The 12,960-nt window shown below is 39.9% G+C and overlaps 1 protein-coding gene across 2 annotated transcripts in view; it reads right to left on the reverse strand.

The window, feature by feature from the left end:
• Positions 1 to 12,960, reverse strand: part of TCP11L1 (t-complex 11 like 1) — a 53,829-nt gene that overhangs the window by 21,774 nt on the left and 19,095 nt on the right. For both annotated transcript variants that reach the window (XM_063438230.1, XM_063438229.1), the window contains exons 2-4: positions 7,393 to 7,553; positions 5,166 to 5,298; positions 3,291 to 3,411 (exon numbers count right to left, since the gene is read on the reverse strand). In XM_063438230.1, the coding sequence (XP_063294300.1) occupies positions 3,291 to 3,411; positions 5,166 to 5,298; positions 7,393 to 7,540 (402 nt within the window). In that variant the 5' untranslated portion in view covers positions 7,541 to 7,553. The remainder of the gene's footprint in view (positions 1 to 3,290; positions 3,412 to 5,165; positions 5,299 to 7,392; positions 7,554 to 12,960) is intronic.

Raw genomic sequence — 12,960 nt, forward strand, 5'->3', positions numbered from 1 at the left:
TCTGTGGCATCTTTCAAGAGAATTTAATGAATTTGTCATTTGGATGCTGAATTGTGAAAAAAATCTCCATTATGTAGTCTTGCAATTTATCACTATTAGTAGATTCTGGGATACCCCTGATTCTAAGATTGTTGCGTCGAGAACGATCTTCAAGATCTGCAATTATAAATTCCAATTCTGCTATTCTTTGATTTGCCTTCCTCATGGTGTCTTCTGATGAGACTTGCTGGTATTCCAGCGATTCTAGTTTTTCTTCATTCAGCTTAAGTTTTTTTTTCCATCTGTGATAGCTCCATTTTAAATTCCATAAGGCCTTCATGGATCTCATTTTTAATCTCATCTAGTTGTCATTCAAAACAGGTCTCAAGGTACATATGTAATTCATCAGAGCTATATTCTTTTGAACTCGATTTTGTGGGCATACTCTTTGGAGACAGATTATCTGACTCTTTAAATGATTGAGATGAGGAGTCTGAAACGTTCTGATGGTCTATTTCCTGTTTCTGTGTATGCAGCGGAACGGGAAAGGAAAGCCTCCTGTCTGTCTTACTTTCTTGTTTCTTTTCTCTGTCCCTCTTCGTAAGCGGTTTGTTATCTTGACCTTTCCTTTTAGCCATATTGAAAAAAAAAAATGAAAAAAAAAGGAAAAGATTTTCTCTTGCTCCTTTAGTCCAAGTTCACTTGGTCCTTCACAGCATTAAGCAACTTATTGTATCCTTTAGTCCAAGTTCACTTGGTCCTTTATACCTTGCGCCGTTATTATAACATTCGCTTTCATAAGCCCTTTTCTGCTGAAGCCATTATATCATATGTGTTGTACTTGAAAATTATATTTTTCAGATGCCTTTCTTTTTTAATCCTTCATATTATTGTAACCTGCCATTTGCACCCCCAACCGGAAGTTGCTGAAATCCACTTGCGAACAAGAACTTAATTGTGTCAGTTGGGCAGATATTACTTTTCTTATTTGATTTTATTAATGCCTCTTTAATTTTTCTCTTTTTTCTCCCCTTTTTTAAATTATCTTTTTCTCAATCCATTTTTGTTCTTCCTCTCTTACCAATATTTGTGCCACAAAATCAACATGCCTCCAGAGTAGTACCCACTCTGTATATATTGTGGGTCTTGGTGCCTTAATAATACTTATTATGGGGTACTTATTATGGAGTATAAGCCGAGTTTTTCAGCACATTTTTTGTGCTGAAAAACCCCAACTTGGCTTATACTCGAGTCAATAGTCTGTATTATGGCAATTTGCATTGCCATAATACAGACTGGGGGCTGTGGGGGCTGCAGAGAGATGTTACTTACCTTTCCTGCAGCTCCTGTCAGCTCTCTCCTCCTCCGCCGGTCCGTTCAGCACCTCGGTCAGCTCCCAGTGTAAATCTCGCGAGATTTACACTGTGAGCTGACAGAAGAGCTGAACAGACCGGCGGAGGAGGAGAGAGCTGACAGGAGCTGCAGGAAAGGTAAGTAACATCTCTCTGCAGCCCCCACAGCCCCAGTCTGTATTATGGCAATGCAAATTGCCATAATACAGACTATTGACTCGAGTATAAGCCGAGTTGGGGTTTTTCAGCACAAAAAATGTGCTGAAAAACTCGGCTTATACTCGAGTATATACGGTAATTGAAATGGGTATATATTTGTTTTTTGTTAAGTTGCCTAATAATTATGCACAGTAATAGTCACCTGCACACACAGATATCCCCCTAAAATAGCTATAACTAAAAACAAACTAAAAACTACTTCCAAAAATATTCAGCTTTGATATTAATGAGTTTTTTGGGTTCATTGAGAACATGGTTGTTGTTCAATAATAAAATTAATCCTCAAAAATACAACTTGCCTAATAATTCTGCACTCCCTGTATTATCACTGCACTCCTTGGTAGGTTTCAAAAAAATACTGTATGTAACAGATTTACGATATATATAAAAATATCTTGTGCAGAACTAAACAGATAGCTGACATACAATATATATATATAAATATTTAGTACACCACCTGCTGCATAACTAGAAAATAAACCGTTGTACTACTATAATAGGTACCATATTATATACGGTCCCTTGTTACTAACAAACTAACAGCTAACTAGTTTTGTATTGAAGCAAAAGGAAAGAATGAGAACGGACAAAAAGCTTCGAGTAACTCAGTAGCTTGCCCTTCGATGGGTTCCATTGCTAAAAATGCAAAAATTCTGTGTTCCACTCCCTGGCATTCTCTGTGTTTTCTCCCGGTTTTATACGTTTATAGATCCTCGGGGAGATCGCTTTTCTTTAGACAGGAATTGTAGGTTTTAGGCTCACCCACTTTTTATGAATATCTGTCTCTTTTTGGACTATTTACACCCAATGTGGCCATCTTCACCTACTGTTCCAGTATATCAATCATCTTTTGTAAAAATTAAGTAATTGTCTTGTTTATCTTTTGTACAGTGCTGGGAATATGTTGGAGATACATAAAATGTCAGGATCCCGCGGGCGGCTGCGAGTGGAGGCTGCAGTCCGCTCGCGGCACTCACCCTCCAGCCATCCGTGGTCTCCTTCCCGGCGTACACTCGGCGGGCGGCATCCTCCCAGCCTCGGATGCCGCCCGCGTCTTCCTCTCTGTCCCCCAGCGGCAGCATGCATGACGCTGCACGCTGGGAGATCGCCCAGTTTTATAAACGCCAGCCACCTGACCCGGCGTTAAAGGCACAGTGCCTCAATCACAGTGGGAGGTATAGATATCTCCCACGTGTGATTGGATAATTTCCAATCAGAATTAACAATCAGAATTAATCTAGGGGTTTAAATACTTACCTTTCCTGTCTCTCTCTGCCCTGTTGTGGTCTTTGCTTTCTAGTATTGCTGTTCTACTTCTCTCTGGTTACGTACTCTCTGGCTTGTTTATCCGACCCTGTGACTTTCTCCTACCCTTTGACCTCGGCTTGTCTCTCGTTATTCTGTCTTCTGGTTCCCCTTACTCGGCTTGTCTCCTGACTATTCTGTGTGTGCTTAGCCCGGCCACTCTAAGGTCCGGTACTGCACCTTTTCTGTGTGTGTGTTAGCGTGTTTTGGTTCCCGGAATCGTGACAATAAATAACTGTAAGTGTAATTCTCTTATGCTCTGTCGATATTCTCTTATGCTCTGTCGATATCCCTTTACTGCTCACTTAGGGCAAGGAAATGACTCTAAAATGTCAGCCAATGTTCCTGGAGTGTAAATGACATGTACCCCATGCAAGTAAGACATCATCATAATTGTATTATTACAGAATCAAAGATTAAATTATTGTGTCTAACCTCTTTTATTTCTCCCAAAAGAATAATGGCATGATCATACACTGGGGGTTCTTCTTTGAACTGGGCCTCCAAGCAATCCCAGAATGCTTTGTGCAAAATGTCCCGGACTCTCTTCTGCAAACTATGCAAAAAATACAACAAAAGTTTAATAAGATAAACAGGAAAGCCAAAACATCACATATGTGTCTGCAATAAACGACCACTGAACAGTAATCGGTAAGCCTGATCACGTTTCTCGTTAAACAAATATAATGGGAGGGGAGAATAACATTAACTAAGATGGGTGAAAAAAAAAAAAATGAATTGAGCTCTTTATATTGTGTAGTGACGTTACCACTCATTAACAAGCAGCAGACCTTTTGTGTAGCACTGCTTCGGTAGTGCGTTAAGTCTTTCATTAACGCACCCCAATCTACTCAGCGCACTGGACATTCGAAGCACAGAAATATGTACTGAACGGATACCTTAAACTATTGGTAAGATTTATAATAATAAAGTGTTTCAAACTGTTTCAAACAAAAAAAATGGGGGGCAAATTTTAAAAGTGGCGTAAATACAGGGAGAATCAATAGAATGATCCTGCCGATTCCATTAATCTCGATGGCGTTTTTGAAATACGTCCAATGAAATCGAAACCTTTGCGCAGGACAGAGATAAGCTTAGCTTGCGGTTAACTCATAAAGTCTTGTGTGTAGAGGCAATCATAAATATGAGGAATCTTTCGAATGGAGCTCTTTATTAGAATCTGCATATTGACCTCAGCTCACTCCACATCCTTGACTTGCGCTTTGTGTATTTATATTGTACTATACATAATGTTTTGTGCTAGTTAGTGAAGGAAGAGTGTACGTGTGTGTGTTTGTTTTTTCTTCCTGCTTGTTTCCTGGATTTTAGCCAGTTAAGATAATTTGCCAGTTTTTGTAATTCTGTCTCCTGACTATTCTTTAGTCTCTGACCTGTTTTGATCCTTTAACTTCTTTTCAAATATGGCTAGTTACTTCCTTCTCAAGGCCATTCATTTTTTGTAACATCCCAAGTTTCCGTCTGCAGATTACATTTCAGTATTTTTGAATGCTCAATAGGTGGTATTGTTCTACAACCAGAAATCTAATCTCCCTTTTATCCCCACAGTTACCATAGAAATACATTTTATATGCTTTCGTTAACTGTAGAATTTGAAACTTGCATGTATTAGATTTTGGTTTTATTTTATAGTTCGTTTTATGCTTTCCTCTTTTTCCGATTGATTGACAGTAGGGGGTCTGCATAGCTTGTCTATATGTGTTTATCTACCAACAATAACAACAGTATATGGAACACAAATATAGAAACACTGTATTTGTTATTGTGTGTTTCGACTGAACCCGTCTAGTGTATTTTATATAACAGGAGTTTACTTGCAGTAACAATATTAAGGAAAACACTTTCTGGATCCTATTACCCAATTCTTGCTTTTTTTTCTAGTTTTTAGGGAGAATGAGGTTAACCAACAGTCTGCACATTTACAGCTAGTGAATTAGTCACCACTACTGTCTGCGCACAATTTTTCTGAACGTTGGAAGGCATGGGATTAAATGAAGACCAAGCAATGTTCAATAAATTTGACTTACATGAAAACATTCAGATTAGTGATTTCATTCTCATTGAAATGTTGTCATTCCGGTTGAATTGTTTCCATTTAATACCGGAAGGTAAGGATACAAACTGAAAGGTGTTATTGTCAGCCTTAGTATAAGTTTGCCTTTTTTTATTATTGTGAACATACTGGGAGTTTCCCATTTTTACATCCTACTGTACGTGGGTAGGCAGTGCATGCTTGGCCTCCGAATCTCTGGAGTTCGATGGAACAGATTCTTGGCAAACATTCCAACTCACCTGTCATCAGGAAGTTCCACAGGTTTGATCTGGAACCCTTCAGAAACAATAATCTCATGAGCCAAAGCCATGTTCGTAACTCCTTTAGCTGCTTCCATGAGTTCTCGCTCGGTCACAAGCCGAGGTGGACTCTCTGCATGGGAACAAGCAACAGGGTCAATACAGAAAACACGTGCAGGGAACGTGCAACAGGTACTTGTAGGGAAAGGAAATAAAAGACGTTCGTAGGGGCAGATATGCATGGAAGAACTATTTAATCTGTTATATTCCAATTAAATATAAGATAATGAAACAGACTTTATATTCCAATTACATATTTAATTATTACTATAGAGTATTATGGAGATGGTCATCGAAGGCTTAACACTTCCATGAAAATAAAGGTAAAACAATCAATAAAAACTAAAGTTTTATTACAAGGAGTTAAAAAATATCATCTTTGTTCAAAGTTAAAAATGTCAATCTGATCTGCATTAAAATCAGTCTTTTTTTTAATAATAAAATATATTATGAAAGTGCCAAGCTTCACCAATGTGTCCCTATAATGGAGCTGTACTCATAAATGCACAGGGTCACGAATTGATATTAGCTGTGAGGAATGGACAGAATTACTGAAAATGGTTCATATAAATATCCAATAGTTAAACCCGTCTGAGATCCACTACAAACTGTTAAAGAAATGGTACCTAGGTTGTCTAGGATCTACCCCAATGTCTCGGATAAATGTTGGAGATGCCTGGCTCATAGAGGAGATTTCATGCATATATGGTGGGAATGTCATCCTATCCGATTTTTTTGGAACATGATTCCCATTAAAATTCAAACTTTACTTTCTAAAAACGATTGATTTCCATCCTAGACTTTTGTTATTACAATTAAACATTTAAAAACATTTTGGGTTCAGCTTCAACTATGGTGATACACATTTTGGCTGCCAGAAGCTTCAAGATGGTTTTAGCCCATTGCTGGCATCAGGTTAAAGTTCACCTTATCTATCAAATTAAGATGGAGATGGGCATCAAACAATGTGTACAAAAAATGGTTGGAGCAAGTTGAGAAACTATAGGTCAGTGGTCCTTACCCATGACATCGAGCGGCAAACTGCTTTCCCTTTCTTTTTCAACCTCTGAACTGACTTAGATGGGTACCCCAGACCCCCTCTCCACCTCCACAAGGAGTTTCGGTTTGTTTGTGGGTGGTTTTTTTTTTGTCTCTAATATTAATGAATATTAAGTCAATATAACATTTATAGTTTTAGGTCATTAAATGTATGTACAACATGAAAACTAATAAAGATTATAAATTTAACCCCTTAAGGACACATGACATGTCTGACACGTCATGATTCCATTTTATTCCAGAAGTTTGGTCCTTAAGGGGTTAAAAAACAAAAAAGCACAGGGTCACTACAGTGTTTATAGTGGTCCACAGGAATGGATACATAGGTCCCAGTGCTCTCCTGAGATTAGTGGTCCCATATTGCACATTGCCAGTGGCATTTTGACATCTGCTTTCGTTGGACGATGTCACTCACTGTGCGCTATGGAAAATAACATGATCTGACCATTGTAATAATGGATAGATCATGATATATAGATTATATATATTTTTTTTTAATTTATTTTTTTATAAAATCAACAATAAATGATGACATGACTTGATATTGGGAATGGGTAATCTATCTACAGACTAAATAAGGCAACTGGCTCCTATTTGTAATAAATGTAAAATCTAAATCTCTAGTTTGGAAAGATGGTGCCTAAGAAGGGATATGATAGCATTATACAAATATATTCGGGGCCAATACAAACCATTTTCTGGAAATCTTTTCATACACCGGACTTTACATAGGACACAAGGTCACGCATTTAGACTGGAAGAAAGGAAATTTAGTCTATATCAAAGAAAAGGGCTATTTTTTACAGTAAGAAAAATAAGGATGTGGAATTCTCCATCTGAATAGGTGGTTTTATCAAAGTGTATACAGGTGTTTTAACAGCAGTTGGATAAATACTTGAAAAAGCATAATATACAGGGAAATCATTTCTAATTAGTGGGGTAATAGCTTTGTGATTAAGGAGATATTGGACTGCCATTCTAGGGTCAAGAAGGATTTTTTCCCCTAGGGTCTCTTTTCAGCTACGTAACAAAAAATAAAAATTCAATTCTAGATTTTTAAAATGAAACTAAAATTAACAATGTACGTAGTTGGGAAGCGTATACTCACGCTGGACTGCAATCTCCCGGTGAGGGCTGGGAGTGCTTTGGCGAATTCTCTTTTGGTGAGATTCCTGCATAGGACCAGAGTGGTCACTTTGTTTACTTTCGCCAGAAGCTTCATCTTTGGGGCAAGCCTGGTCTCGATCTAGAGGCATGGTCCTGCAAATTCTTCAATGAATGCAGAATGAAACACGGCAAATTAATGCAATGGACACTTTTCTTAAAAGAAAAAAAAAAAAAGTAAATAAATAAAGTAATCTCTACTCCATGGCAAATAAAAAAAATCCTTAATACAGAGGTTTAAAATTAAATATGAAAGAATCACAGTTTTGAATGACATACTTAAAGGGACACCAACGCCATCACCCAGACCAAGTCATCTCAATGGTTTAAAGGGTATTGCCAATTCCCTGGATTGTGTGCAATATGAGTATTTATGCTCTATATTTAACAAATATTGGTTTCTGGAATCTGAAAATAAAATATAGAAATCCCCACCAGTCTATTTACTTCTGTTTTGGACCTGTGTGCCTTCATCTTGGCACTCTGACAATCATTGTTATAATCTCTGCCCTTTTCTGTCATTGAAAAAATGAAACCATGTTTTAATTTCTCCTCCAATGCAATGTTTGCCCTGGCTATGACGGGTCGGAACCAGATTGTGGGTCAATTGCTTAAATCTTTTATATTCATTTAAATAAAAAAATGTAAAGAAAAATATCACATAAAAAAAGGGTTTAACAGAAGTTATAGGTAATTTTAAACTTAATTTATTCAATTGGTGTAATTATCTATAAAGTGATTGTTCCCCTTTTAAACGAAAAACATTTAAGGAAATCTTAAATCCTATTTAATTTCAAATCTCAGAATTCCTAATATGCAAAATCAAATACCACGTTATCTGTATATTTTCGATTGCTTTTTTTCACTGCATAATTTTTTCATAACAGTACAAAATGAACCTTGTACAGCACTCTGGAACTTGTTGGTGCTCTAAAAATAATAGGAAGAACAACAGAGGTATAAAATTATCAAAATCTTGCCACAGTTCAATGCAGTGAGTAGAACACACGCAAGTCATTGAAACATTTTTGTATATGAACATTGACTGTTGGAGGAAGTTACACACAGAATAGACAGCTAGATCATGAGGGCAGACCGTTATGTGCGGATCGAAACTGGGGAACCGGCTAGATTGGGGTTGGGGGCATTGCCAGTTTGGGGGAGATACAGCAGAGAAATGAGACCACAATATGAAATGATTATTTAGCAATCCTGTTATCCTATAAGAGATCACTTCATATAGATACTGTAGTTCAAATTGTGAGTTACTGTAGAAAGTGTAGGTAACAATTCAGATTGCAGAGCCGAGAGGACGGGAACCTCAAGAGCTCCTGCACCAAGCTACTCTAAAATTTAAATTTCACGACCCAAAAGTGACTAATCGGGCCACAAAGGCCAGCAACTGAAAGGGAACACTAAGCACGGCAGAATGACACCCCATAAGCGGCACTACAAGCTATACTTACCGGTCAGGTGTCCGGGGCCTACTCACATGGCGAGCGCAGGAGGGACGGCCGCTCTCCCACCGCCGCAACTAGCTGCCTCGGAGGCTAAGGGCCCTTGTCTCCCCCGCGCCCCACCATGGACCGGCGGGGGTCATCCCGGTCCACCCACCTACGGGGAGCACTCACCTCGGGAGCACTCTAAAGCGCATTGGCCAAGAGGCCAATCCAAAATGGCCGACGGCAGAGAGGCTAATTCGAAGGCAACAGACTGCCGACGAATGGGCAGCGGCCTTCCGTGCTAAATTTGACGCCGTTTGCCAGAACTTTTGCAAGCGATTAGGAGAGAAAAACCTACCTTCTGCACCGACACCGCATATATGAGCACCTCCCTGTGTGCGGCCGAGGCGCTCAACCAAGGCTGCAATACCACAGAAGCGGTTAACTGGCACTACAGCTCGGCTGAAGCCACAGTCAAGAGGGCCCCCAAAGACCCCCCTCCACCCGAAAGGGACACCAAAGTCCTGAGGTGACACGCCTGGGGGGGGGGTCGAGGTTCCCAACCACCCACCATGTACCCAGCCAACAACCACAGCCAGGATAGGAGACAACTCAACTGAACAAACCTCGCATGCACAAGGCCCAGCACCAGCCGCAGACCAACAAAAAGGCGCAGGGGGATACCACTGCACCTCCCGACCACAAGCGGTACCTGCCAAAAGCCGGAGTGGGATGAATCCCCTATCTGGAAACCCAGAGACTGAGACCCACACCCACGGAGGATACAATATGGTTATATGATTTGACTTTTATATCGCATGCCTCTCTTATATGCAACACCGATGCATAAGTGAAATCTTTTCATTCTGCGGGCAGACCGCATCACACTTACCCACATACCTACAACACTAAGTGAACATCACCCACAGGAGCTAACTGCCCTACACAACAGTTGCCTTGCAGCTTTTATGTTTTATCACTAACGAGTAGAGTCTACCCCGCTGTTTCACCATCGCTTACTGACATAGGTCTATTGTACCCACGTTTCAATATAAGCCTACAAAATGTGTCTAGCGTGTACCAACATGATCTTTAAAAAAAAAGTGCAGTTCTCTAGTGCCAAAATGTGAATTTCAATGATTAAGATATGCGTGCTGTTACAAGCAGTACACAAGCTTGTAATTTTCATGCACAGAAAAAATAAAGAATTTAAAAAAAAAAAAATTCAGATTGCCACGTACTTTCTGTACAGTTTGGTTGCGATCAATATATGTATAACCATTTTCTTCAATGCTCCTTGTTTGGCATCTGGGAACTTGTATAGTTATTAAATCTCAGAAAGACCAACAAGGAGAATCCACAATAAAGCTAGTAGGTTTTCACATTTTTATTTATGTTTTTGATATGCTTGTGATTTTTTTTATAAAGCTTGTTTGAAAAAAATATACCACAGTATACATCAACACCAGTGAGACATCAAATACAGTGTAATTTACAAAGATAATCAGACCCAACACTGATAACATATTCCTGACTGTCTAAGTGACGTCTCTGGCCCCAATAGAAATTGTGACTTTTATAAACTGTCAAAAAAAAACCAAAAGAAACAACGTATAAAAAAATCTGAATTGCTGGAGTGTTCCTTTAAGGAGGAAGCGCCTCTAGTGATGGTCTCTGAGAGCCGCTAGATGCTTGTTCCTTGCTAATTCCGATTATATTTCAAGTATATATGCACCAAAAACCACTACATTTAACCCCTTAAGGACCAAACTTCTGGAATAAAAGGGAATCATGACATGTCACACATGTCATGTGTCCTTAAGGGGTTAAAGGACTGGCTGAGTATTTGGGGAGTTGGGTTCTATCAAAATCTATTGATTTCCTTCTAGACAGCCCAGCCTTACAGTCTGTGCGAGGGATAAAAATCTAAAATTACTCCTCCATTATGATATATTCATGTCGAAGCCCAGACAGTCTGAAATGCACAGTGCCTACTAATATGAAAAGGATTTTATCAGAGCTACATGGATGGATTGGACTGGCTGTGATGGATATAAAAGTACATTATACAAGGTAGCAGACAGTTCATTTAGGAAAGCACTTGGACACAAAATATTAGTAATTCCCGGCAGTTGGTTAATAATTTAGTATCGGCTCATTATAAAATGCAGGTGTTCATGTATGTGCAAAGAATGCCCTAACAGAGTTATTTCACCAGGGAAGCTTTCAAGACTCAATAAGATGTCATCACAAGTCACTACAGGGAATATATGCAGGTCTTAACACGGACCAGTCTTAAAATGATTCTACACAAAACACATGGAAAGGTTGGATCACTGATTGACACACATATGTAGGACAGAGCACTGTAGGTGCATAGACACTGAGGCTGGTCAGTGTCATACCGCCCAACATTTCAAATGGACAAACAGGGACACTTTAATTTTAGGGGTGCGAGTGGGGATGTGGCCAGAGGCTGTTCTGATTTTTTTTTTTTTGTAATTCTTTATTTTGGTAGTGCAAGTGAGTACAAAGAAGCGTTCAGTGTCATGACGACGTCTGCATGCAAATAAATTGTTGACATACGATAACATCGGTATGGCATACTGTATGTTACATTTGCACAATTTTTTAAGGTAAAAGATTACAAGAGTACAAATGTGGACGATCCAAGTCAAGCAGTTCTAGCTAGTGATCAGGAGTACTTTCCATCCATTCTAAACATGGCTGAGTAGGAATGTGCCAAGGTAGCTGGTGAGAGCATACAATGAGGAACATGTTATCTTATATCCAATTATAGTGTAACAAGGTAATGAATCCTTTGGTGCCCTCAGGTAATGGCTATTAAAAAATGAGCATAAAAACACCTGCTCCATGAGAGTCTGGGGGTCAAAGGAAGAATGATTCCCAAACCCGGGTGCTAAGAGGGTGCACTGCTTTTCCTGAGGATTTGTGGTGTACTAGAGAATATAACAAGGCTGGGGATACAGATTTTGTCCAGAAAGGAGTATAGTGATAAACTATAAGAAAAGAAATCGGGAACAAAAACAAACTCAAAGAGTGAAGGCGTCCACCCCCAGAGAAAGAGCCCTTGCTGTTTTGTATGCGTTCATGTGCGGGGTGTTAGAGTGTCTGCGTTACGTGTTGGGAGGCCCTCCTGCCTAAGTACCCTTGCTTCAGAGTCCCTTACAGTGTGTGGGGGAGTGGCACCATTCACCATAAACGTAAAAGTGAAATGTGAAACAACATAAACATTAAACTTGCAAAGGTGTGTGAGCATGTGCAAGTTACTAAGTCTCGTTCCCCTCCGGGAATAAAGGGAGTGATGCTGTCGACATCCCAAACTCGTCGTGAACGTGTTTCCGGATCTGGCGCCGGAAGGCCTACGGCTTGTAGAAATTTCGACCCCTCTGAAGGGTTTGCGGCTTTGTAGGTCTTCCCATCCTTGGTGCACACAAGGGATCTTGGGTAAGTCCATCTGTAGGGGAGGCCAGCTGTTTGTAGAGGTTGCGTGATGGGGCGCATTGATTTTCACCACAATAGTGTGGCCTTGCTTAGATCCTGGTAGAAGGTAAGTGAATGAGTCTCAAATAGGAATGGGGTTTTCCCCCGCTTCGCCTGTAGCAGCCTTTGTTTGTCCGCATAGGACCGGCAGCAGAATATAATGTCCCCAGGAACGTTATTCAGCGTTTGCAGGAATGTTGCAATGCGGTAAAGTCCATCATATGCGAACTGTTTAGCATGTTTGGCTGGAGGGATAGATGCAATAAGTCGCCTGATGAGATGTGGTAATTCATCATTGGAGTCATCCACATCCCGAATTTTGACGGTCTTTTATGGCTCTTGTCTTCTAGTGTATCCATTCTGGCAGCTGGTAGGGAGTGGGAATGTTGCAGATGCTGTATTGATTCCCCTTGAGTTGTCATGCCTTGCCTCAGGTCAGCAGTGTCCTCCTAGATGCTCGGAGGCGTTCTGTGACTGCTTGTAATTAAATTGTAAAGAATATGTCCTGGAAGTGTGCCAGTAAGTCATGTATATTCTGCTTTGTCATAGGTGTTTCTGCTCCAGTT

Source organism: Pelobates fuscus, chromosome 12 (assembly GCF_036172605.1).
Source record: "Pelobates fuscus isolate aPelFus1 chromosome 12, aPelFus1.pri, whole genome shotgun sequence".
NCBI classification, from domain to species: domain Eukaryota; kingdom Metazoa; phylum Chordata; class Amphibia; order Anura; family Pelobatidae; genus Pelobates; species Pelobates fuscus.